A 27,994-nucleotide genomic window follows, 5' to 3' on the forward strand; every position below is an offset into this window, starting at 1 on the left:
CATATTCAACCAGTGTTATGCAGCCATTCGTAAATTCATCAGTTATTCTGCGCGAGAATGCTCTGAAATCGGAGTAGTAGTTAATAACACTGCCTGGCAAGTTCGACGTATTAGTAGCCAACTAAAGTTGGGTAGATAGCTAACATACCGGTACCTACTGCTCTAATGCTATGCGGTTTGTAAGGATAGTGTAGCTAACAAATTGTCAGCCAACATAACGTGAAACGTAAGTTATTTTAAAAGTCATTACATTGCTCAACATTTTTTACAATTTGTCATAATTAGTTAAAACAATGCATTTGTATTCGCCTTCGTCAAACTTCGGCTGCATATTTCCCGCCATTCTCTTCAAATCTGAAAACGTGAAGCCACGCTCATTTTCAGAAGAACTGCATTATGGGTCCTAAAAGCACGGAAAGTGTCCACTGCATGTAATTTGGCGAATTTAGTACGACTTTCGGGAACTTTTGACATACTAACTATATCCATACTATGACCAATAAGCATACTATATACTCAATTCAAGTCACAAATAGTGCGGTTAGTAGCTGAGTATTCGAACACAGCTCAGGTTTAGTGAAGAGGTGTCACACTCCAGTACAGTAGGTGGCGGTGTATGCACCTTTCAGTTGGTTGCGATCCGAAAATACAAATGTAAATAAGTAGTAAACGGAAGTGAATAGTGATCAAGAACAATTTTCACGTTAGCGTTTTTGTTTTGTTATTTAGACATTTATTAACACCCTGGAACTCAATGCGATTCATTTTGACTGCAAAACATCACATGCTTAACTCGGGTAGTCTTTAATTCACGTTGGAGACAGGACTTGGTTGATAGATGTTATCTAGGTAACGCTAGCTAGCTGCTAACGTTAGTTAACAATGGCAAACGGTATGGTTTTTCACACTCAAATAGCCTCGATTATGGAGGTGCTAGCGAATGCAGCCGTGGCAGAGATCTGTAAAGTCGTAGACGACGACTATGCAGTGTTTCGTTTGGAAATGTCTCAAAGCCAAAAAGAAAACAGGGGATTGCGAAGGAAACTACAGCTTCTGGAACTGAAGGTGGCACGGGAGCGCGCAGAGAGGACAATACGAGAGCGCGTCCTCGCCAGTCGTCCCAGTAGTGTCAAGATCCTCGATCGATACAGAGGAACGGCAAGAGGTACAATTTGTAGAACGCCCCGTTACCCTCTGGATATGTGTTCTGATGTGTTACCCAGAATTGGGTCTTGGTCAGTTTTTGGATAATATACAATACTTACCCTGATTATTAAGCTATCTTGCAATATTTTATTTATGTTTACCTTCATTTGACCAAGCAGGTCAATTAAGAAAAATATATTATTGCACAGAGACACGCTAGCCATTTTTCCCGAATACCCATACTTGCGTTGTAAATAATAGGGTGTTAGGGGTCAAAATGAAACTGTTTCTGGTGTTATACTTTCTATTCCATGTTATAGAGAAGCTTCTCAGGATCACAACACCTTATTTCATGAGGATAGGACTTATTATTGCTAAAATACCTTATTTTCCAAGTGATTTTCCAAGGTCAAAGGTTGCGGACTGGTCAAGGTTAATCCCTAGTCCAGGGGTTTCAATTAAGCCCTAAACAACCAGGTGTGGGGAATTCCATACTAATTAGTGACCTTAATTAATCAATTAATTATAAGGGAGTAGTGGAAAAACCTGCAGACACTCTGCACTCCATGGAACACCTGTGCCCTAGTCAATGACACCAAATCACCTGTCTGGATTCTTAATTTCAACACATTTTGTCTAATGATGCAACTCAATAGTATGAAGGTGTTCTTAATGTTTTGTAAACACGGTGTATATTATTATAATTTTTTTAAGTTTAAGGGATGGATCAGCCTTAATATATATATATATATCCACATTCATATGCACACTTTTTTTTAGAATATACCTTTATTATTTCCTGCAAACCCTACCACCCCTCCCCCAATTGGAGTAAACTAATAAACAATAGCACTTAGGCTTCTACCTTCAGTTTATACATATTATACACATTTTATACATATTATACACCCCATCGTGGGCATCTCGCTCTCTCATCAAATATCAGTATGTAGGTGCATTAATATGGTACATTGTGCAGCAAGGGTGACTTATATGGTCATAAGTGTACAGTAACAGTGCAAACATGATGAGCAGTAGCAGCATTGGTAACAGGTTATATACATAGTGTACAGTGCTGTATGCATTAGTATTTAAGAATGTTTACACTACGGAGTAAGATGCCACACACACATACACCAGGGGTAATAAGAGTACATATAATTGGGATTACATAATCCTGAACAAAAATCAGGTTAACTTTACCAGTTAGTAAGAGTTAGTTTATATAGCACAGTTATGTTCTATTCAGTAGCCTAACTGATTAGGTCTAACTGATTAGGCCTAGAGTGTCAAATAATATGCCCTAAGCTGTGCCGTGCCACCTACACACACACACACACCACACACAGCCCACACAGACACAAACTTCCTCACCAACACACACACACACATTTCTCACTAAGTCTGAACTGTAACGCAGAAGGTTGCCCTACAAGTCTAAAAACACAGCTTACTTTTAAGGTTGTGCTACACCTGAGATGGGTTACATTGTAATGTTATGTTTGGTCTTGATGAGTTACTCTAGTGATGGGAGGGTAAACTGCACCGTTTCCAGCAAATAATTAGCCTAGGCTCAGACAGAGTGAGCTTCTGCTAGCCACCTGCACAGCAAGATGGATGGAACACATTTTAAATTCACAGGTATTTAGCTTTTATTGATTGTAGTGCCTGTAGCCACTGAATTCTGGTAGTTTACACTTGAAAAAATAAAAATTAAACATCAATCACAAAATTCCCGGCTTGCACAATACAGACTCGGCAGAGCAGAGACCAACAGATGCATATCTGTATTCAGTCATGTGAAATCCGTAGATTAGGGCCTAATGATTTTATTTCAATTTACTGATTTCCTTATATGAACTGTAATTCAGTAAAATCTTAGAAATTGTTGCAGTTTGCGTTTTTCTATTTTTGTTTAGTATAGACCTCTCGCATAGCGTCCATTGTTTGTCTCGTCACATAACATCCTATAAATAGTAGGCATTTTAGTAGGCAAAAATAGCTGATAATCAAATATGGGATGTGCTACCAAAATGAATGAATGGCAGAGAACAGCGCAATTGCGCATTAGATGAAGCATTGACAATATGGATGAACCTGGTAAATCTGTATTTGTTGTTTATGGCATTCATTTTTACTGAACAGTACTTTCTAAATAGTATGATTAGTATACAGTATGCAGTTTAAGTAAGAAGTCGGGAAGCCAGATTTGGGGATGGCCAGTATCAAATTCTAACCAGATTCTTGATTTACTGATATTCCTATTGTCATACTAAATAAAAAGAATGTGATGCATGGAACATAATAAATAGTATACCAAGAAGTTATGAGAAGTGTTCTCTTGCATCCTTGCCAATTGTAGACGGTGTCAATAGTGTACAATATAGAGTTGAGCATTGACAGTAGCTAACCTAACCACCTCTTTTCCCCCAATCACATTCTCAGGTGAAGGACATCTCACTGGAGGCCACAGGAGCTTTGTGAAGCCAGCAGGACACAATACATGGAGAGATGATCAACCAATCACTGTTGATGAGGGGAGTGGAACCTCAACCCAGCATGTTATCGTGATAGAGGTTAGTTTAATAGTGTAACATTTAGAAATTACAGTACATCAAATGTGGCCTGTTTATTTCAAAGGGTCCACTCAGCTATTAAAATCAAAAAAACATTTTATTTATCACATGCGCCGAATACAACGGGTGTAGACTTTACCATGAAAATAGTAACACGAGAGTATAATATGCAAGAATGGAGCTATATACAGGGAGTACCAATACCAGATCAGTGTGCAGGTACAAGATATTTGAGGTGTAGTATGTACATGAAGGCAGGGTAAAGAGACACGGCATCAGGAGAGATAATGATAATAAGAGAACAGAGTAGCAGCAGCATATGATAAGTGTAAAATGTTGTCGTTAACTTGGTTCTTGTGTGTGAGTGTCAGTTTTAGTTTGAGTGTGTGTATTTACAGTGGGGTCTGAAATGATTGACACCCTTGATAAAGATGAGCAATAATGACTCTATAAAAAAAAAAAAAAAACGTTTTTTTTTTCAAATACTGAGCTGTATTGTCTGCAACATTTTTTGTGGGGGAAATTATATTATTTTATACTAATACAATTGCTCAGAGAATCCTGGTAGCATCCACATAAATCTAGAAGTGTTTATAAACATATTATATTCTTATTTACAATGAATGTGACTCCAAAATGACAATACATTATTTACCATTCATTTCTATTGGGCACAAAATAATCTGAAACACAACCAAAACTAACTGCAAATGCCTCCAGCAAGTATGTAGGGTCACAAGCTTCATGTAGTAATTGTTTGCTAGGAATATGGGACTAAATGCTAAACTTGTGACTACTTTATTTCTAAGAATCTTTAGGGGTGTTGATTTTAACCCCTACCTTTTTAAGAAAAAAATATGACTTGTTAAACAATCTCTTTCTCCAAGCAATTTTATTAGTATAATATAATTTCAGTTTTTTTTGTAGCATACAATAGAGCTCACTATTTGAATTATTTATTTATTTATTGCTCATTTTTATCAAGGTTTCCAATAATTTCGGTCTCCACTGTATAGTCTCGTGAGTGTACATAGTCAGTGCATGATAGTCCGGTAACCAATTAATTAACTATTTAGCACTCTTATGGCTATTTAGCAGTCTTGTGGCTTGGGGGTAGAAGCTACGGTATCGCTGAGCCTGTTGGTTCAAGAGCCGATGCTCTGGTACCGTTTACAGACTATGGCTCGGGTGGCTGGTGTCTTTGGCAATATTTCGGGCCGCCTTCTGACACAGCCTGATATAGAGGTTCTGGATGGAAAGGAGCACGGCCCAGGTGATGTACTGGGCTGTCCGCACCACCCTCTGTAGCGCTTTCCGGTCATGCCAAATCTTCTAAGTCTCCTGAGGGGGAAGACGCGCTGTCGTGGACCATGTTAAGTCGTTAGTGATGTGGACGCCATGGAATTTGAAGGTCTTGACCCGCTCCACTATGGCCCGTCGATGTGGGTGGGGGGGCGTGATCTACCCTCTTTCTCTTGTAGTTTATTATCAGTTCCTTGCTTTTGCTGACGTTGAGGGAGAGGTTGTTGTCCTAGCACCACACCGCTAAGTCTCTAACCTCCCTGTAGGTTATTCTCATCGCCGTCAGTGATCAGGCCTACCACCGTTGTGTCATCAGCAAACTTGATGATGGTGTCGGAGTCGTGAACAGGGAGTACAGGAAGGGACTAAGCACACACCCCTGAGGGGCCCCCGTGTTGAGGGTCAGCGTGGCAGAGGTGTTGTTGCCTACCCTCATCACATGGGGCTGGCCCGTCAGGAAGGCCAGGGTCCAGTTGCAGAGGAAGGTGTTCAGTTCCAGGTAGAGGTCATCACGGATCCACCTGTACCTGAACACCCGAGCGGGTCGAGATCCAGAATTCTAAATAATGTCACTGGTCTGGGTTGGGTCTGAAATTGTCACGGGTCTCGGGTATGTCTAATTTTACCTGACTTGTCCGGAAGGATCCAAACGTGACTGCTGTGGTAGAGAGAGAAAGAAATGTATGCATCTGCTCTTTGCTTTTCACGATGGTGGCGCATGTAACTTGTTGGTCAAACATAAGTCATCAAAGCGGCAATAGGTTACAGTCATAGTCTCTGTGTGGGGCAAAAGTTTGGAGTTATCTAATCAATAAAAGATGGAATTAAAAGTTGAAGGACAAGGATAGGCTACAATGACCAAGAGCCAACAGGTAGGCTGTAATTTATATTCTGAATGGAGTTGTTTTTGTTTGTAACTGTAGGATGGGAAAGTGCATGCAACCTAGCTAGCTAGGCTGCAACTAGCTTCTCCCGGTTTGATGCAGTCAAGACAGGTAGCCACTATGAAATCCTATTGGATGATAAATAACCTAGCTATGGCAGCTATTAGTTTGGAACGGGTCTTTATATTAAAAAATAATCTATGCATATCAAGTCTGGATGGAAAAGCCCCAGGTCCAATTCGGAAAGGGACCAACTTTTTAGACCCATGATGATCTCTAGTCCCAGGGTCCCCAGCTTGGGGATTATCTTGGAGGGGACTATGTTGTTGAACGCTGAGCTGTAGTCTATGAACCACTTTCTCACATAGTTATTTCCCATCTTGTTCAGGTGAGAGACATCAGTGTGAAGTGCAATTGAGATTGCGTCATCTGTGGATCTGTTGGGGTAGTATGTGAATTGCACAGAAAAAAAAAAAAATCTATGAAATTGTATGAAATGTATGCATTCACTACTGTAAGTCGCTCTGGATAAGAGCGTCTGCTAAATGACTAAAATGTAAAATGTAAAAAAATGAATTGGAGTGGGTCCAGGTGGTCTGGGATGATGGTGTTTATGTGTGTCATGGCCAGCCTTTTAAAGCACTTCATAATTACAGATGTGAGTGCTACAGGGCTGTAGTCATTTAGGCAGGTAACCTTAGAGTTCTTGGGAACAGAGACAATGGTGGTCAGCTTGAAACATGTTGGGATTACAGACTGGGAATGAAAATGTCTGAAGACACTTGTAAACTGGTCTGCGCATGCTTTGAGAACACACCCTGGTATTCCGTCTGGCCCGGAGGCCTTGCAACTTTTGACCTGTTTTAAAAGTTTTGCTCACATCAGCAACAAAGAGCGAGATCAATCAGTCATCTGGAACAACTGGGGCTTTCACACAAGACTCAGTGTTGTATTCCTCGACGCGAGCATGAAAGGTATTTAGCTCTTTTGGAAGTTCTGCATCACTGGGTGTTTCACAGCTGGGTTTCCCTTTGTAATCCGTAATCATTTGCGAGCCCTGCCACACACGACGAGCACCGGAGACGGTGTAATAGGATTCCACCTTCCTCCTATATTGTCCTTTTGCATGTTTAATGCCTCATCCAAGCTCGTAGCGGGCTTTCTTGTATGTGTCCTTGTCCCATCCATGTAAGCAGTAGCTCTAGCCTTTTATCCCAGCGCAGATATTGTATGTAATCAATGTTTTTTTGGTTTGGATACGTTCGTATGGCCACTGTGGAGACGACTCCTGAATGCTATCAGATGAATCCCTGAACATATCCCACATATAGATATCCCATATCCCAATTTGCTTACATGTACATCCTAATTTATCAGCCATAGGGGAGCTTGTAAGACTTCTCTACAACATTGTTATACAATTTAACTGATGTAGCAATAATAACCTCTCTTGTGTCAGTCTGCAGATGCAGAGCCTGCAGGTCCTGAAGGATCGTCTCTGGTCAAGAAGGAGAGGACTGAAGCAGAGAACCCATGGCACAGTGGAGACATCCAGACTGGAGCAGTGGCTACAGTGGCACCTCCTGTAGCCACGGAGGACCTCACGACTGCCTCCTCGCCCAAGCCCATGACCGGATGCAGCATCACGGAGGTCAGTGGAGCGCCGAACGCCGTCCTCAAGTCAGAGACAGACACCGAGACTTTAACTGTAACACAGAGGCTCTTACACACAGGATCTGACCACAGATCAGACCCAGACAGACTGGGGCTGGGGAAACTGGGCTGTCCTGCTCCTGGCTCAGAGTATTTACCGGTATTTCACCAGAGCCAGAGGATGGTTTATTCCCGTGGGGATGGTGACGCGTTACACTCTGGCGGTGATGATCCGTCTTGTTCTTACTCTACAGAGATGGACCCTGGCAACATATCCTTGGGTTTAGAGACACAGACTGATCTGTCTAGAGGGTACTGGAACGGGTACAATAGTAGTGTATACTCTGAAGGGTGCCTAGATAAGAAAGGGGAGGTTACAGTGGTAGATGAGGTGTCTGTGAAAGTGGAGGGTGACGCTCCTCTGACATGGAATGTAGAAGGACACTCGCAAGGCAGAGATTTCTTAGATTACAGGGGAATCTTAGAGACAAATCAAAATGTCGCCACCAACTCCCCTTTACACGCTTTCAGGGACCGCGACCCAGTGTCCACATCAATGGCACCTTCCGATTCACATGGCTGTGTCCTTTTTGATCAGGTATTGAACTCAGAGGACCAAAGGGCCAAGGTGTGGGGAGGGGGACCAACTTCAGGCAATAGTCAAGATAAACGGTTCTTCTGCATGTTCTGCAACAAAGGCTTCAGCTGCCCCCAGAAGGTGGAGATCCACCAGAGGGTCCACACAGGGGTGAAACCCTTCAGCTGCCCCCAGTGTGAGAAGAGGTTTTCCCAGTCTGGTGACCTGAAGAGACACCAGAGGGTCCACACAGGGGAGAAACCATTCAGCTGCCCCCAGTGTGAGAAGAGGTTCTCTCTGGCTGGCAACCTGAAGATGCACCTGAAGGTCCATAAGGGAGAGAGACCGTTTGCCTGTACACACTGCGGGAAGAGGTTCTCAGAGAGGAGCTACCTCAGGCTACACCAGCAGAAAAAACATTCTACTCTATAACATAGAAAATAACCATTCCACTCGATAGCTTCTGACATTTAGATCAAGCCCTGCATAAAGACAAAGATCTTTTTTTTTTTTTTTAAGATCCACAGATGCATTTGGAATAACGAGACTAACAGATTTCAGTGTTTACTATTCCTGGGTAGAATATTGCATACAGACGTTGTGTGATGTATAAGGCATACACTAAGTGTACAAAACATTAGGAACAGCTTCAATTCGTCTTTCCCATTGACCCTCAATGGCACACATACACAATCCATGTCTTGAGGCTTGAAAATTATTCTTTGACCTGTCTCCTCCCCTTCATCTACACTGATTGATGTGTATTTAAGTAAGGAGTCATAGCTTTCACCTGGTCAGTTTGTCAAGGAAAGAATGAGTATTCCTAATGTTTTGTACATAGTATATAAGCTTAAAAAGACTGTTATATATTGTGTTTGTACTCTGCTATATGATGTTCAGAAATGCCTATTTCATTACTACCATTCAACTACTATTTTTCCCCCAGATACTATTAATGAGAAAATGAATGGAGTGTATCAAGTTCATGCAGAGTTTTAGCTGAGACATTACATTTAAGTAATTTAGCAGATGCTCTTATCCAGAGCGACTTACAATTAGTTAATTAATCTTAAAATGGCTGGGTGAGAACCACATATCAAAGTCGTAGTAAATCAGAGCTCGACATTTAGGGGGAAATGCACCCACAGATTTCGCCTCGCTCTTTGGCTTACTCCCCAAGAAATGCTGGCGGCCATGACAGAAGCTGAATGTAAGTTGGCTTGGGGGTGTATTTTTATGTGGGTGTTTCTTGGGTGTGTCCTTGACCTTTTCATTGTCATTCCCAGCCAATACTGATACTCTGCCTATCTGCATTTTGTCTGGTGGTAATGGGGCTGCCTTGGCAAACATGTTAGTGGTCATACCTTCCTGTGTGGTGTCCCGTATACAACAGGAGTTCCCTGATCCTGGTGCAGAATACACAGGGTTTCTCCCTCCACATATTGACTGATAGTATTCAATTCAATAATAAAAGACAATACAAGTAAAAGTTGTCTAGTAACATTTTTATGCCGAGTGCCAGGTTTCTCTCCATTCAGAGACGTCAGAATCAAGCCTGTCTGTTAGTCTGGACTCCATCACATCGTCTTGCAAGTCTCCATGTGCTGCCTTCATAGATGTTTCTGTGAACACATACATAGTCACTGTTCTATTACCAATGGTAGTTAGGATAGGTGATATCTGACACACAGGTAGGTACTATGTTGAAGTTTGAACAGGTCAGACTAAACCTACCTAATTCTTGTCTACCCATCGACAATCGTTGTTGAGCAAACGAGGTGAGGCTGGAGGTGAGGTCTTTGCCAGCGTAGATCAGCTCCTGGACCCTCATCAAAATACTGGTCGGTCACACACAAACCACAGGAGGTTGGTGGCACCTTAATTGGAGAGGACGTGTTCATGGTAACAGCTGGAGCGGAATCAATGGAATTGTATCAAATGCATCAAACACATGGTTTCCATGCGTTTGATGCGATTCCATTCGCGCCGTTCCAGCCATTATTATGAGTCATCCTCCACTCAGCAGCCTCCACTGATACAAACACACGCAGAGCACTGATTACAATATCAATGGAGGTTATGATTAGCACGGTGGAACCAACCTGACCGCTGTGTTCACCTTTCTATTTCACTAAAGATATCATGATATGTGAAGTGAAATAGAATGGTAAACGCAGCGATCAGGCTGGTTCCACCAGGCTAGGTTTATGATGGTGAATTGGGGGAAAAAATCTCAGCTGTTTTGACCTTTTTGACCAACCTGATTCAAGTGTCCTCCCTGTTCCGTTTTTATAGGAATGCTCACAGCGAGGGATGCTGAGGGCCCCCTTGCTGGTCTTCTCTATGTTGGATGTTCGGCTGCAAACGGGACATTTCTCAAACAACTGCAGCAGGCAATCCTTATAAACAGTTGACTTCCTCATGTTATGAGGTGGTGTTGACCGGGAAGGCCTGTGACAGGGTGATACGATAGACAGCCAAGGGGTTAATTGCATTTTGTTAAAAAGAAAAATTATCTACTACTTGTATCTGCTTGGCTGGGTAATTAACCAACTAGTTTATCAAACCGGGTATTTTTGTTATACAACTTTTTACATAACACACGTTACCATTGTTGATGAAGCCGTCTGTGTCACAAGGGTAGGAACTTGGGTCAAGCTAATTCTAGGTCGTTACCACAGCCACAAAGTCAGAAACCCAGCCTATTGCTACAATTTATCTTATTAAAATGTCATTTTAAACCTAACCTTTACCACAATGCTAAACTTTTGCCTAACCATAATCTTAAATTAAGACCAAAAGGTGAAAAGATGTAACATTTTAAATACATTTTTAAGATGAGGTTCTAAACTCCGTTTTAGACGAGACTGACTTTATGACCAAAATGATCCTACTTACACTGTAGTCAATTTTGACACAAGAATAAATGTTTCTGACACATATCAATACCACATCGGCTGTTTTCAAATGGATTAGTTGCTTTTTAGGGGCAGTTGCTCTTTAACGCTTGTCCTCGTCTGGGAAAAGTAAAATAAATAGTAAAAAAATACTGAGACAAGTAGAATATAGATTTAAGATGTCCAAATGGACAAGTAAAAAAAGAATCAAACAACTACTCCGATCAGAGCTGAATGTCTTGAGCAAATAAGTATTTAACTCATTTGTTATGGCAAGCCTAAATAAGTTCATGAGTACATAATAAAGTCACATAATAAATTGCATGGATTACTCTGTGTACAATGATAGTGTTTAACACCTCATCTCTGTACCCCACAGATAGAATTATCATCAAGGTCCCTCAGTTGAGCAGTGAATTTCAAACACCGACTCAACCACAAAGACAAGGGATGTTTACCAATACCTCGCAAAGAAGGGCACCTATTGGTAGATGGGTAAAAAAAAAAGCAGACATTGAATATCCCTTTGAGCATGGTGAAGTTATTAATTACACTTTGGATGGTGTACACCCAGTTACTACAAAGATCCAGGCGTCGTTCTTAAAACCTGTTACGGCTGGGGGTTCCGCTAGCGGAACGTTTCCGCAACATCCGGTGAAATGGCAGAGCGCGAAATACAAAAAATATTTATTAGAAATATTTAACTTTCATACAATCACAAGTGCAATACACCAAATTAAAGCTTAACTGCTTGTTAATCCAGCCACCGTGTCAGATTTCAAACAGGCTTTACGGCGAAAGCAAACCATGCGATTATCTGAGGACAGCACCCCATCAAACAAACACATGACAATCGTATTTCAACCCACCAGACGCGACACAAAACTCAGAAATAACGATATAATTCATGCCTTACCTTTGAAGAGCTTCTTCTGTTGGCACTCCAATATGTCCCATAAACATCACAAATGGTTCTTTTGTTCGATTAATTCCGTCGTTATATCTCCAAAATGTCAATTTATTTGGCGCGTTTGATTCAGAAAAACACCGGTTCCAACTCGCCCACCATGACTACCATTTCTCTAATAAGTTACCTGTAATCTTGGTCCAAACCTTTCAAACAACTTTCCTAATCCAACTTTAGGTATTTTAAAACGTAAATAATCAATAAAATGTAAGACAGAATACTCTGTGTTCAACTGCGGCTAAAATTAAAGTGGAGCAAGCTTCAGGTCGCACGTCCCAAACAAGAGTACACTAGTCTGGACCCTCGTTCTGAATAGCCGTACTTCTTCATTTCTCTAAAGAAAAACATCAACCAATTTCTAAAGACTGTTGACATCTAGTGGAAGCAATACGAACTGCAACCAAGTGCCACAGAAATCTAGGTTCCCATAGAAAACACAGTGAACTCAAAAACAAAAAATTCCTGGATGGTTTGTCCTCGGGGTTTCGCCTGCCAAATAAGTTCTGTTATACTCAGACATTATTTTACCAGTTTTAGAAACTTTAGAGTGTTTTCTATCAAAATCTACCAATTATATGCATATCCTAGCCTCTGGGCCTGAGTAGCAGGCAGTTTACTTTGGGCACGCTTTTCATCCGGATGTGAAAATACTGCCCCCTATCCCAAACTCAGTTGCCGGAGAGGAAGGAAAACACTCAGGGATTTCACCATCAGGCCAATTACAGAGTTTAATGGCTGTGATCGATGGAAAACTGAGGATGGATCAACAACATTGTTGTTACTCCACAATACTAACCTAATTGACAGAGTGAAAAGGAAGCCTGTACAGAATAAAAATATTTCAAATCATGCATCCTGTTTGCAACAACGCACTAAAGTAATCCTGCAACAAACAAAAAAAGTCATTTTTGTCCTGAATACAAAGTGTTATATTTGAGGAAAATCAACACATTACTGAGTACCACTCTCCATATTTTCAAGCATAGTGGTGGCTGCATCATGTTACCGGTATGCTTGTAATTGTTAAGGACTGGGGAGTTTCGGGATAAAAATAAATGGAATGGAGCTAACCACAAGCACTATCCTAGAGGAAAACCTGGTTCAGTCTGCTTTCCACCAGCCACTGGGAGAAGAATTCACCTTTCAGCAGGGCAATAAGCTAAAACACAATGCCAAATCTACAATATAGGGCAAGACCTGAAAATGGTTGTCTTGCAGTGATCAACAACCAATTTGACGGAGCTTGAAGAATTTTGAAAAGAATAATGGACAAATGTTGCAAAATCCAGATGTGGAAAGCTCTTAGAGACTTACCCAGAAAGACTCAGCTGTAATCGCTGCCAAATGTGATCCTAACATGTATTGACTCAGGGGTGTGAATACCTATGTAAATGAGATTTCATTTTCAATAAATTTGCAAAAATGTCTAAAAACATGTTTTCACTTTCTTTCGCACTCATTATGGGGTATGATGTGTAGATGTGCGAGACAAAATGTATTTAATCAGTTTTTGGGCTGTAACACAACAATGTGGAATAAGTCAAGAGGTATCAATACTTTCTGAAGGCACTGTATCGCTTGATCTGTTTGACATACACCCAGCAGTCATACGAGACAGAACTTCCCAAGAAGTCACCAAGCGCTCGCTCTCTCGCTCAAGACTGATTGGCGAGGTCGTGTGGAGAGCTCTGATTGGTCGTGTGGAGGGCTCTGTCTTTTTTCTTTCACTTATTTCTTATTTATATTTTAACGGTGGAGGGCTAAAACATTGTGGATCAGTGCCAGGGAATTCATTTAAGATATTCTTTGAAGAGGAAGGGATTTAGACGTTTTCGAAAGATGAGCATGGACTCTTCTGTCCTAGCTTCAGGGGGAAGCTGATTCCACCAATAGGGTGCCAGGACAGAGAAGAGTTCATTAAAAATCCTACAATGTGATTTTCTGGATTTTTTTTCCTCATTTTGTCTGTCATAGTTGAAGTGTACCTATGATGAAAATTTCAGGCCTCTCTCATCTTTTTAAGTGGGAGAACTTGCACAATTGGTTGGCTGACTAAATACTTTTTTGCCCCACTGTATATCACATCTGATCTCACCCTATTCTGTATACACACAACAGCGCTTTATAACCATTATACACTTACTAAATATACCTACACATACTCACACACTAACAAACACCTAATGTACACGTCAAAATAGTTTAGCCAGGTTTGTCTGACTTTTGACTTATCATAGTTGATTTATTTTTACCCACAACATATTTATGTCCACCATGATGGATTTAACAACAATGAAGTCATTATGTAACTACAGTATAGGACTCATGTAGTGGGGATGGGTAAACACTCCATGTTGAAAGTGTGTTTATTATCTGTGTGTGTACGTACCTGAGGGAGTGTATGTCTGTAATCTGTATCGTCTGTGTTTTCAAGGAGGAAGAGGGTCCAGAGGTGCTGCTGGTGAAGGAGGAGGGGTGTGAAGAGGGTCTGGGGAACACTGAGGAGAAAAACCAGACTACACCTCCTCCTGAACCCACAGAGGAACCAGCTGAGCAGCACAGGACCACACACAGTCTCACTGAGGTGAGCTCACTGTGAACTACTGTCTGAATGGTATTAGGTCAGGGTCTATATCCACAAAGCCTCTCAGAGAAGGAGTGCTGATCTAGGATCAGTTTAAACCCTTTAGAAAGTAATGAGTAAGATTATATACAGGTGGGGACCTGATCCTTGATAGGCACTCTTACTATGAGGTGCTTCATTTTGTCTTAAGTGTGGGACCATGCCTTTGAATGACCAAACCATTAAGTGTCAAGTAATCAAGTTATTAGCACATTTGCATAGTATCAAATCAACTAACAAGTTTGCATAGTATTCATAGCAATCCCTCATTGCCCAATCAGAAGATGCTCCATAGCAAGGTGTTCATATCAGATGTCTTGATCCAACATCCTCTCACTCTGTATCTCTTACAGTCAGTAGACATGGAGGATGGGAAGCCTGATCTGCTGCTGGTCAAAGAGGAGACAGTAGAAGATGAACCAGAGAGCATTGATCTGCTGAGTGGACTAAAGATGGGGGAGCAAGGTAAGGGAGAAATGCATATAGCCTACATACAGCAATAGATCTTCAATGTGAATAGTGATGCACCTGGCTATTATTTTGTCTTCATTCATAAAATGAAATCAATACAACTTATGTTTACGCACAAAAACACACATTATAATGTATGAACTTGACCAGGTAATTGACAAAAAAAACTCAATTTATGTAGAGTTATTTTCCATCTTTTTAGTCTATTTTCTAACCTCTTTCTGTAGATGGTTGGCCTGAGGCTAACAGAGGAGCCTGGGCAGTCATCTTGAATTCCCAGACCCAGACGGGTGCAGCCAAGGGCCCGGGGGATAACATCACTGAGCAGGGCAGAACCAGAGGTGACATAGTGGAGGTCAGTGGATGGGACAGCGTCCTCAACTCTGGGCTAGTGAACAGCACTGTTAACCACAACCAGAAACAGACAGTCGAACACAAAACCCCAACCGAATTTAGTCTCCATGACAACAGATTGGCTGAGACCAGAGCGAGGCATAGATTTGGCCTGCGGGGACAAGGAGGTATTGGTATGCGACGGGAGAGAACAGACACAGACTCAGCTAGCTATGTTCCGTCCTGCTCCTATAGTTGTGATTCAGAGAGACTGATGGCGCCTCAGGTTAACCCCCTAACAGGTGCTGCCTTCAGCCTGCCTTCTATAGGATCTATCAACTGGAACATGAACGCTGTGACAACACAGACACTCCCTGGTTAAGCTGTCAACTATGCCAGGCCAGTTTTTCACACTCGTCCAACCTGAAGAGGCACCTGGAAGTCCACACAGGAGAAACCCTTAGGCTGCCCCAGTGTGAGGAATGGTTTTCCCATCAGCACGACCAGCTGAAAATGCACCTGAAGGTCCACACGAGAGAGAGGCCGTTCGCTTGTAGGTACTGCACGTTTTCAGAGGAGCTCTATATATGCAAAAGTATGTGGACACCCATTCAAATGAATGGATCAGGCTATTTCAGCCACACCCATTATGACAGGTGTATAAAATCGAGCACACGGCCATGCAACCTCCATAGACAAACATTGGCAGTAGAATGGCCTTACGTAAGAGCTCAGTGACTTTCAACGTGGCACTGTCATAAGATGCCACCTTTCCAAAATGTAAATTCATCAAATGTCTGCCTTGCTAGAGTTGCCCCGGTAAACTGTAAGTGCTGTTATTGTGAAGTGGAAGCATCTAGGCTCAGCAGCAAAGTAGTACTAGTAGGCCACACAAGTTCACAGAACGGGGCCACCGAGTGCTGAAGCGCATAAAAATCATCTGTCCTCAGTTGCAACACTCACTACCGAGTTCCAAACTGCCTTTGGAAGCAACGTCAGCACAAGAACTGTTCCATCGGGGGCTTCATGAAATGGGTTTCCATGGCCGAGCAGCCGCACACAAGTCTAAGATCACCATGCACAATGCCAAGCGTCTGCTGGAGTCGTGTAAAGCTCGCCGCCATTGGACTCTGGAGCAGTGGAAACGCGTTCTCTGGAGTGATGAATCACACTTTACCATCTGGCAGTCCAATGGTCGAATCTGGGTTTGGTGGATGCCAAGCGAACGCTACCTGCCCCAACGCATAGTGGCAACTGTAAAATTTGGTGGAGGAGGAAAAATGGTCGGAGGCTGTTTTTCATGGTTCGGGCTAGGCCCCTTAGTTCCAGTGAAGGGAAATCTTAATGCTACAGCATACATTGATGACATTCTAGACTTTGTAGGGGCCCTTTCCTGTTCCAGCAGGACAATGCCCCTGTGCACAAAGCGAGGTCCATACAGAAATGGTTTGTCGATCGGTACGGAAGAACTTGACTGGCCTGCACAGAGCCATGACCTCAACCCCAGCAAACACCTTTGGGATGAATTGGAACGCCGACTGCGAGCCAGGCCTAATCGCCCAACATCAGTGCCTGACCTCACTTATGGTCTTGTGACTGAATGGAAACAAGTCCCCGCAGCAATACTCTAACATCTAGTGGAAAGTCTTCCCAGAAGAGTGGAGGCTGTTATAGCAGCAAAGGGGGGACCAACTCCATATTAATGCCCATGATTTCGGAATGAGATGTACCTCTGGATACACCAGCAAAAAAATGCACACGGCCCATGTATAGAGTATAGTGACATGTAATGTAGGTGAATTGAGGAAAGAATGAGTATGATGAAGCAGAGTAGATGATGTAGTGATGGTTGGTGTGATGCTGTCTAAAAATTCTACACTATTGAAAAGTGACAACCCTGACCTATTGTTTGATGCTGGTGTTTTATAATGAGGAAATTATAGTGCCTTAATTTGTGTTTACTTGACATGAAGATGTGTGTAATGTTGAACCTTTTCCATAGTATTCTAAAATACATTTTTATCAAAGTGAGGGTACCAGATTTACAGAAAAAGTCAAGCGTTACCATAGTGAGAAAAGTTATTATTTTTGTCACGTATCGTTTTGTGCAATGAAAGTACTGTACTTCAAAGTTGAGTGTACTGTATGACCATTTTGTTGAAAATAAATACAAAATTGACTCTGTGCTGACTGACTTGGTTATTTTGGTATTATTGCAGGGACTGAGTTTCCCTTCTCTCAGTCGAACCAAAACGTTAAACTGAATTATTGAATCAACGCATATAGACAGTGTCACGCCCTGACCATAGAGAGACTTTTTATTCTCTATTTTGGTTAGGTTGGGGTGTGACTAGGGGGGGTGTTTCTATCTAGTCATTCTGTTTCTATGTTGGCCTGGTATGGTTCCCAATCAAAGGCAGCTGTTTATCGTTGTCTCTGATTGGGGATCATATTTAGGCAGCCATTTCCCCACTATGTTTTGTGGGATCTTGTTTTTGTGTAGTTGCCTGTGAGCACTCCAGACGTCATGTTTTAGTCATTCTTTATTGTGTTTTTTGTGTGAGTTTCATTGATTAAACATGTGGAACTCTACGTACGCTGCGCCTTGGTCCAGTTCTTACGACGAGCGTGACAGACAATTTTTATAATAAACTCCAATGGCTTCATACTGTTAGGTACTTGCATCAGTGTCAGAGACGGATTTGACTGTGGTTAACGTTGGATAATTATCATGTCATGTTTCTGTGTGTACAGCAAAGAGTTTCTTTAATAAACATTGTATATGCACTTCTGTACAATTTGTGTTTACAGTCTGCAGTCCATGAAGACCTGAGGATATCTGGTGTTGCTGGCAGGAGAGACTGGGCCTCTGAGGTGGCTGGTCACAAGCCCTGGCTCCTGATCAGGACCCTGAATCAGGAGCCGTCGCTCTTCCTTCCCGAGTCGGAACGGGGACCGAATCGCGAGGTACAGAGACTCCACCAATACACAGAACACAATCAGTGGACAGGTGGACTGAACAACCTCAGTCCAGGTGGTCATCAGAGAGACAGAGGCTCCAGTCAGGGATCCAGTCTGCAGCCCAGACCCTTCTCTCCACAGTCTCAGTGCAGGGATGAAGCAGGGCCTGGAGCTGATAGAGATAGACCCTCCTGTTCCTATGATACAAACACCACAGTATCCATGATGAACAGAGCAGGTCACCCTGGGCTTCAGCCTTCAGAGAGAGTAGTGGGAGACCCCCCTGGTGGTAGTCTAGCAGCAAGTCTGTCTTCTCCTTTAGGGTCTTGTCTAATGCCTGGTGACTGGGTTAATAGAAGTCCTGGACCTGGATCTAGCCTTCCTCAATTACCTCATGGTTACCCCACCAATACAGACAGGGTCAGGATGGGCGTTCACCACAAGAGGTACCTAACCTATAACACAACACACAATCCCAACAACACCCAACCAATGGCTAGAGGTCAAGGAGGGAGCTCAAAGACTAACCACATGAGGGTGGTGGCTCCTGCTTCTACCTCCTCTGGTGTCATTGGATCACAACGTGGGAGGCCGAGCGTTAGCACGGACGAAGAAAAGCCATACACCTGCCCCACTTGTGGGAAACGCTTTGCTAAGGCGACCTATGTGAAGAAGCACCAGACCATTCACATCAAGGAGAAGCCCTTCAAGTGTAAGCTATGTTACAAGAGCTTCTCATTCCTGAGTTACCTTATCAGACATAGGAGTGTCCACAACAGGGAGAAATCATAGCAGTGTGTCTTGAGATGTACACAGGCGATATCTGGAAACAATTATTTAGCTGAAATATTATATTTCACATGTGAAATGTCCTGGAGTTTTGGGGGGATTACCAAGTCCCTCAGTTGAGCATCTGGGTAAACTCACATTCTCACATGTTACAGACATGTTGTTTGGTGTGCTGGCATAGCCAAAACACTGTCATGTTACTGAAGAGTAACACTATATTCCCCCTCTGAATTTGGTTTTGCCTATGTTCTATTCATAATAATATGTCCCTCTTTTTTTTATTTTTACAACTGTTATAATACCCCCCACACACACACGCACAATCAGGTTGTACCTGTTCCTTTATTTACTAAAAATAGGTGATCAAAATACACCCTCTTTTTATAACAGCTTTATAACAAGCCAAGTCTGCTGAGATGACATAACCCCAAGGTCATGCTTTCATCGAGGAAGAGGTCCAAAAACAACCTCTACTGTGGCACTTTCCCCTATAGCCCTCCCATGGCACTGGGTAGTAGGTTGGACTTCTCCCTAATCAGATATTTGTCATCCTCCCCTCTATCAACGTTCATCTCCCATGTCTTTTATGTGCATTATTGTTATGCATCTTCCATGGTTGTCGCAAACATTGCCACTCAATAATTGACTTCCTCAGCCACACAAATCATTGCCTGACGAATCAAACTGAATTGTTCCGCTGTTCTATCGTTCGCTACATATTCAGTCTGAGACTGCCATCATTGAAGTCGTTTGTGGTGACGTCAAAATGAGGAGTGTTTCATAAAACAAAGTCATCAGCGATTGGATCATTTCTAACCAGTCAGTATCAAAGACAATGATGAATTTTCAAAACGCAGCTTTACCCAATGTGTGTTCTGGCTCAGGCCCAACCCATCAGTTTCTGGGGCTAATCAGAACAGATAGAATGTGTTTGCGTTTTAGGAATTGTCAGGGAGGTACTCAGATCCAGACTCAATGCGGAGCGTTTGGCATAGCGTTTGGGTAGCCAGGCAAAACAAGTCACACTCAAAGTTAGCTGTATTTATACTGACGTACGTCACCGTGTCAAATGGCCTGAAGGCTTAAGGTCGTGTGATGCCTGGGGTAGAATATTAAACATGAACGAATGTGCACCTGTACTTGAGATTGCAGAGTGACTGGATGGCTCTTCAAACTGCTTAGGAGGGTAATTAACCACATGCCCCTCATTAACCCTTTGTTAACTTGTCCTTTGAAATGGGTTTGCGTAAACTGTTTTCAGAGACAGTAATCCGAAGCTAGAACAAGGACAGTTGAATAGTTACCTTACTGAGGTGATGTAGATGTAATAAAATGTTTGTTCAACTATGTTCTTGCTAACACACTGTTCTTTCTAAACAATTCTGCTCTGAGTTTGAAAGATACTGTAGTTATCATGAAGAGGATTTTTTCATTAATAATTAGGAGCCCAATTAGCCGACACCAATGGCGAAAGCTAGTCTTACCGGCGTCCAACACAATGAAAAAGACATTAGACAAAAGACAATTTACATACATTAACGTGTGTGTGTGTGTGCATTAATCAGTTACACACGTCAATACATCCACACAACAAGTTGGTGACATGGGGGAGAGGCGTTGTGTCGTGAGGTGTTGATTTATATGTTTTTTGATAACCAGGTTTGCTGTTCACTTGCGCTGTATGAAATTGAATGTTCCATGCAATCCCGTCTCTGTATAATACTGTACGTTTCCTTAAATTTGTTCTGGACCTGGGGACTGAAAATAACCATGGTGGTATGTCTGGTGTGGTAAGTTTGCATGTGTCAGTGCGGTGTGTAAGTTCACTATGCAGACAATTTGGAATTTTGTTACACATTCATGTTTGTTATAAAAAACAAGAAGTGATGCAGTCATTCCTCAACTCTTAGACAAGAGAGACAGGTAAGAGTATTGATATTAGCCCTCCGATTACAATGAAGAGCAAAAAGTGCCACTGTTCTGGGCCAGCTGCAGCTTAAACCTGTTGGGGCTAGGGGGCAGTATTTGCACGGCCGGATAAAAAACGTACCCGATTTAATCTGGTTACTACTCCTGCCCAGTAACTAGAATATGCATATAATTAGTAGATTTGGATAGAAAGCACTCTAAAGTTTCTAAAACTCTTTGAATGGTGTCTGTGAGTATAACAGAACTCATATGGCAGGCAAAAACCTGAGAAGATTCCATGCAGGAAGTGGAAATCTGATTTGTGGAATCACCAACACTTTGCCTATGAAACACACCGTGAGTTAGGATTCATTTAGCACTTCCTAAGGCTTCCACTAGATGTCAACAGTCTTTACAAAGTGGTTTGAGTCTTCTCCGGTAAAAACTGACCGAAAGAGAGGCTTGGAAACTTGGTCATAGGGGGAGGGCCATTACTACTATGACGCGGGCGCCCATGGGTACCCTTTCATTCCGAAACGTTTAGTAAGACAATGCAATCGTCCGCCTTGAATATTATTGAAGCTCTGATTGAAAAAGGCCCTAAAGATTTATGTTATACAACGTTTGACATGTTTGAACGAACGTAAATATATATTTTTTGCACATTCGTGACGACAAGTCCCGTGCGCCTCGTACATTATGAGTAGCCTTCGGAACGCGCTAACAAGAAGGAGCTATTGGGACATAAATTATAAACTTTTTCTAACAAAACTACATTTGTTGTGGACCTGGGATTCCTGGAAGTGCCTTCTGATGAAGATAATCAAAGGTAAGGGAATATTTAGTATATAGTATATTTAGTATACAAATAGTATATTTGATTTTAGATGGTTCCAAGATGGCGCTAACCTGTATCGCCTAGCCTATTTTTCTGAGCATAGCACCTCGTTTATTGCAAAGTGTGATTTCCCAGTAAAGTTATTTTTAAATCTGGCAATGCGGTTGCATTCATGAGATGTTAATCTATAATTCTTTGAATGACAATATTACATTTTAACAATGTTTTCGAATAGTAATTTTGTAAATTGTAGCGCTGATCCACCGGAAGCATTTGAGGGAAAATATTTTCTGAACGTCACGCGCCGATGTAAAATGCTGTTGTTATATATAAATATGAACTTTATCGAACAAAAAATGCATGTATTGTGTAACATGATGTCCTAGGAGTGTCATCTGATGAAGATTGTCAAAGGTTAGTGCTGCATTTAGCTATGTTTTGGATATTTGTGATGCATGCTAGTTGCTTTGAAAATGGCAGTGTGATTATTTTGGGCTGGGTACTCTCCTAACATAATCTAATGTTTTGCTTTTGCTGTAAAGCCTTTTTGAAATCGGACAACGTGGTTCGATTCAGGAGAGGTGTATCTATAAAATGGTGTAAAATAGTCATATGTTTGAGAAATTGAAGTTATAGCATTTATGAGGTATTTGTATTTTGCGCGCCGCGATTCCACTGGCTGTTGACTAGGGTGGGACGCAAGCGTCCCAGGTTCCCAGACAGGTTAACTAGGTCCTTCTTTGCAGCACTTGACCATATAACTGGACAATAATCAAGATCAGATAAAACTAGAGCCTGCAGGACTTGACCATACTTTTATTTTTTTTAACCTTTATTTAACTGGGCAAGTCAGTTAAGAACAAATTCTTATTTACAATGACGGCCTACCAAAAGGCAAAAGACCTACTGCGGGGACAAGCTGGGATTAAAAATAAATTCAATAAAAATATAGGACAAAACACACATCACGACAAGAGAGACAACACAACACTACCTAAGACGACAACATAGCATGGCAGCAACACATGACAACACAGCATGGAGCAAGACAACATGACAACAACATGGTAGCAACACAACATGGCAGCAGCACAACACGGTAGCAGCACAAAACATGGTAGAAACATTATTGGGCACAGACAACAGCACAAAGGGCAAGAAGGTAGAGACAACAATACATCACGCAAATTGAGTCTTTGAATGAAGAACGACTGGACAATAATCAGGATAAAATGAAACTAGAGCCTGCAGGACTTGTTTTGTGGAGCGTGGTGTCAAAAAAGCAAAGCATCTCTTTATCACAGACAGACCACTCTCCATCTTTACAACCATTGAATCTATATTTTTGGACCATGACAGTTTACAATCTAAGGTAACACCAAGTACACTGAACAACAATATAAACGCAACATGCAACAATTAAAAAGATTTTACTGAGTTACAGTTCATGTAAGGTTATCAGTCCCAAAAAATTATATAAAAGTGGATTTAACATGACTGGGAATACAGATATGCATCTGTTGGTCACAGATGCCTTTAAAAAAAAAGTAAGGGCGTGGATCAGAAAACCAGTCAGTATCTGGTGTGACCACCATTTTCCTCATACAGCACAACATCTCCTTCGCATAGAGTTGATCAGGCTGTTGATTGTGGCCTGTGGAATGTTGTCCCATTCCTCTTCAATAGTTGTGCGAAATTTCTGGATATTGGCGGGAACTGGAACACTCTGTCGTACACGTCGATCCAGAGCATCCCAAACATGCTCAATGGGTGACATGTAGAGTGAGTATGCAGGCCATGGAAAAACTGGGACATTTTCAGCTTCCAGGAATTGTGTACAGATCCTTGCGACATGGGGCTGTGCATTATCATGCTGAAACATGAGGTGATGGCGGCAGATGAATGGCACGACAATGGGCCTCAGGATCTCGTTACAGTATCCCTGTGCATTCAAATTGACATCGATAAATGCAATTGTGTTTGTTGTCCGTAACTTATGCCTGCCCATAGCATAACCCCACCGCCACCACGGGGCACTCAGTTCACAACGTTGACATCAGCAAACCGCTCGCCCACACGATGCCATACACACTGCCTGAAATCTGCCTGGTACAGTTGAAACTGGGATTAATCCGGGAAGAGCACACTTCTCCAGCGTGCCAGTGGCCATCGAAGGTGAGCATTTGCCCACTGAAGTCGGTTACTATGCCGAACTGCAGTAAGATCAAGACCCTGGTGAGGACGATGAGCACGCAGATGAGCTTCCCTGAGACGGTTTCTGACAGTTTTTGCAAACCCACAGTTTCATCAGCTGTCCAGGTGGCTGGTTTTAGACAATCCCACAGGTGAAGAAGCCAGATGGGGAGGTGCTGGGCTGGCGTGGTTACACATGGTCTGTGTTTTTAAGGCCGGTTAGACATACTGCCAAATTTTCAAAAACGACATTGAACATTCAATTCTCTGGCAACAGCTCCAGTGGACATTCCTGCAGTCAGCCAGCTAATTGCACGCTCCTTCAAAACTTGAGACATTTGTGGCATTGTGTTCTGTGACAAAACTGCACATTGACAAGTGTGGCCTTTTATTGTCCCAAGCACAAGGTGCACCTGTGTAATAATCAAGCTGTTTAATCAGCTTCTTGATATGCTACACCTGTCAGGTGGATGGATTATCTTGGCAAAGGAGAAATTCTCACTGACAGGGATGTAAACAAATTTTGGCACAACATTTGAGAGAAATAAGCTTTTTGCCTTACTCAAGAAAGCAAAAAAGAGACCATGTTTGTATGCGGCTTTATTAACTCAATTATTTATTTATTTTACATTGTTTGCAAACTGATATGTGACATGTATTAATGCCAAAATAACATGCAAAACAGGCACAAAAAAGAGCCCCGACTGTTTTTGCTAAACAGGTGGGGCTCTGCCCTGTTTGCTTTCCGGCTTTGAGAAATTTCCAAACGAAACAGTGCATAATCGTCGTCTACGAGTTTATAGATCTCTGTCATGGCTGCATTCGCTAGCACCTCCATGATTGAGGCTATTTGAGTGTGTAAAATCATACAGTTAGCCATTGTTAGCTAACGTTAGCAGACCACTGAGAAGCTAGAAAGAATAAGCATGACCTAGCAAGAATAATGCAGCATTCAGGTGCTAGTTGGAACTTGGAAACGCTGACATTTCCGGCTTGCTAACTCATTGTAGAAAGATTATCTACACCCAACTCTCTTATCCCTTGCAGGTATCTAACAGCATGTTACAATACAATGCAAAACAGCAACAAATTATATATTTAGGCAGTTGAATTTGATAAATGTACTGCATTTCAGCTTCATTTCAGCAGAGCATGTGGTCATGAAAGAGAGTTTAGTTCACATTCCTCTGTTGTAGACAACAGATCCCACGGGATTTCCCCCAATTAGAAAAAAGAGATACATAGACAGTCAACGGACTGAACTGGGCTGTGAGTGTGTGTGTGAAGGGCGAACTGATGGGGCTGGAACTACGCGGTATACCAATGATAGCCTACGCTGCTATTATCACAAACAAAGAAAAGGACCGTGTCACACTTACGCAGGTGAAAGATCTTTTAAACCAACAAAAATAATTCTACAAGGAGCTGTTACAACTGAAGGAAAATAGCTTCAAAAGCTTTGTCCAGATACTGGTAGATTCAAGAATGGACAATCTCACCAGAGAGGTCCACGACCTGAAAAACAGTCTGCATTTCTCCTAGGGAGAGCTTGATGAGTTGAAAAAAAGACGGCAGCAACATAACTAACTCTGAGTCCAAGAGAAAAGACAACAACACTGTCTGTGAATCGATGTTGATAATGACAGGGAAATGGTAGTACCTAGAAGGACAATCAAGGCAAAATGACATCGCTGTGGATGGAATCCCATAGTCTCCACATGAGACCTGGACGGAGTCCGAGGAGAGAGTGAGGAAAATGATTGATGGAAAGTTGCAGATGGATCAAGAAAGATTGAGGTCAAGCGAGCCCACACGACTGGAAAATATATCACCAGTAGTGATAAAGTTCCGAGGAACAAGGACAAGGTGGCTGTTCTGGAGAGAGCCAAGAACTTGAGAGGAACCAACATCTTCCTAAACAAGGACTATTCTGAAGCTGTGCGCAAAAGGCGAAAATAACTGATCCCAAAAATGAAGGCTGCCAGGGAGCATGGGGACATTGCTTACATCCAATAAAAAAGGTAAAATAGGGAATGCTTATATTTGTCCTGTTTTACTGCATGTACAAGTGGGTAACCTGTACGAGTGTGAGGTGTGAATTGGAAACTCTGGTCAATACATTTTTTATCCCAATGCCCTTGTGTAGGGTGCTGTCTTTCGGATGGGACATTTAAACGGGTGTCCTGACTCTGTGGTCACTAAAGAGCCCAAGTGTCGTGTCTCTGACTTCTTTAATGTGATGACAAGCTACTTTATCAAATCGATTACCTAACGTTTGATTGATTACGTGATTTAATTAAACCATGCAACAATTAACTCATTAATAACCTGGGGCACCACAGAAGAGTTAGTTTATATAGAGCTTCTATCTCCCGAATCCACTCTTAAAGATCTGAAGATCTTTTATATCAATAGCTGTCAATCAGAATTTAATTATTCTTTATCTAATATCAGCCTCATCTGAACGTCGTAAAATTCTTGGTTATCTGCACAAACCCAGCCTTTACTATGAATCATCCATACCCAAATTGGCTCAATTATTTATTTACTAATTAAACAATTACAGAATATACAATACATAATAACATTATACAGTAAACATCGTCCCTAGTGGACGAAACAAAAGCAGTTTGGTTATAACACTATCGATTCAGAGAGGACAAAGGGGGGGGGCAAGGAATACAAAGGGACATGGGTCTCTATCGGACATAGGACTTAGCACTTTAACATTCGCTCGTTCGATAAAGGAATGTAATCAGTATTTACGATTGAACTGGTATTGTGAGGCTCTGGTTTGCCCAGTCGAGGTCGCCATTGTCCTTTGTAGATTCTGCCGGGTCGTCGTGGGGTGAGAAGTTGTGGTTTTCTGCGTCGGTCAATGTTTTTACTAGATTTGCTACCTTTCCAGCTGCAGTCTGTTAGGCTGTAATCTAGGACTCCCTTCTTCTTGAGTGATCAATAGTTCAGAGTTCATACCATTTCACGTGCTCTCACATTTTCTGGCCTGTAGGGTTGAATTAGAATTAGCCCTTTTTAAACATGAGGACAAGTCCTCACATTATTTGGAACTGAGGTGACTTTTCTTCACGGGGGCTTTTATTCTAGAGTGGAAAAGGGGTTGGTTCATCATTTCCAACCAATGTCTATTCACTTGGGCGGGGCCACTGACTGGGCACACGTTACCATAAAACAAACACTTTTCATTTTAGAAGACTAAATCACACTTATCTTTTCAAAAGTATTCTTATACATTGTCAAACATTTTATCCAACATTCAGATGCAAGCCTCATAACTGAGGAACCTGTATAAACAGAGTTAGGGTAATGTGGCTGTATTGTCTTTAATGAGGTCCCAAACATGAAACAAAATGGACTGGGTCGTAGCTGGCTTCTCCACCGACCGTTTCCACATTCTCCAAATTAGGAACAATGTTTAATTATCCAATTCGGGGAGGTAGGAGTATTTGGCAGGAGAGTTCCTTTGCGCTACTGTGACCCTCTCCCATACTGCATGGTCAGAGAGACAAGAGTCTCTGCAAGGAATTTATGACTTGATTGTAAAGTCATTGTAAATGCCTGTTTTTAATCTTTGCTTTTCTGTAATAAAGGCTTTACACTTTTTTGTTTGATAGAACAGCCTCTGGTATTATTTATAATTGAGTGTTTACACTGTACCAAATTGTAAAAAATTATAACTCCTTTTTCTTGATCTCCTTGTTATTATTACTATTATAATTATAAGTCATGTCATTATCATTAGTAGGCTTAGTATAGCAGCCTTGTATAACCACCATCGAGCTGTAGGCCTGTTTAGTCAATACCATAACTTACTTAGGACTACATTTCAATACTTCTATAGGCTACTGTATCAGTCAA

The 27,994-nt window shown here is 41.9% G+C and overlaps 1 protein-coding gene across 1 annotated transcript; it reads left to right on the plus strand.

Annotated features, from left to right (window-relative positions):
* The first annotated feature begins 12 nt into the window (after nucleotides 1-12).
* On the plus strand, nucleotides 13-27,986 carry LOC123744265 (uncharacterized). Its single transcript, XM_082978190.1, has 7 exons — nucleotides 13-1,165; nucleotides 3,592-3,722; nucleotides 7,368-7,559; nucleotides 14,437-14,586; nucleotides 14,979-15,090; nucleotides 15,324-15,451; nucleotides 18,241-27,986. Exons 1-7 carry the CDS (start codon nucleotides 883-885, stop codon nucleotides 19,180-19,182), a joined length of 1,938 nt encoding a protein of 645 aa, XP_082834316.1. The 5' UTR covers nucleotides 13-882; the 3' UTR covers nucleotides 19,183-27,986.
* The last annotated feature ends 8 nt before the right edge of the window (nucleotides 27,987-27,994 follow it).

Source organism: Salmo salar, chromosome 08 (assembly GCF_965601325.2).
Source record: "Salmo salar chromosome 08, fSalSal1, whole genome shotgun sequence".
NCBI lineage: Eukaryota > Metazoa > Chordata > Actinopteri > Salmoniformes > Salmonidae > Salmo > Salmo salar.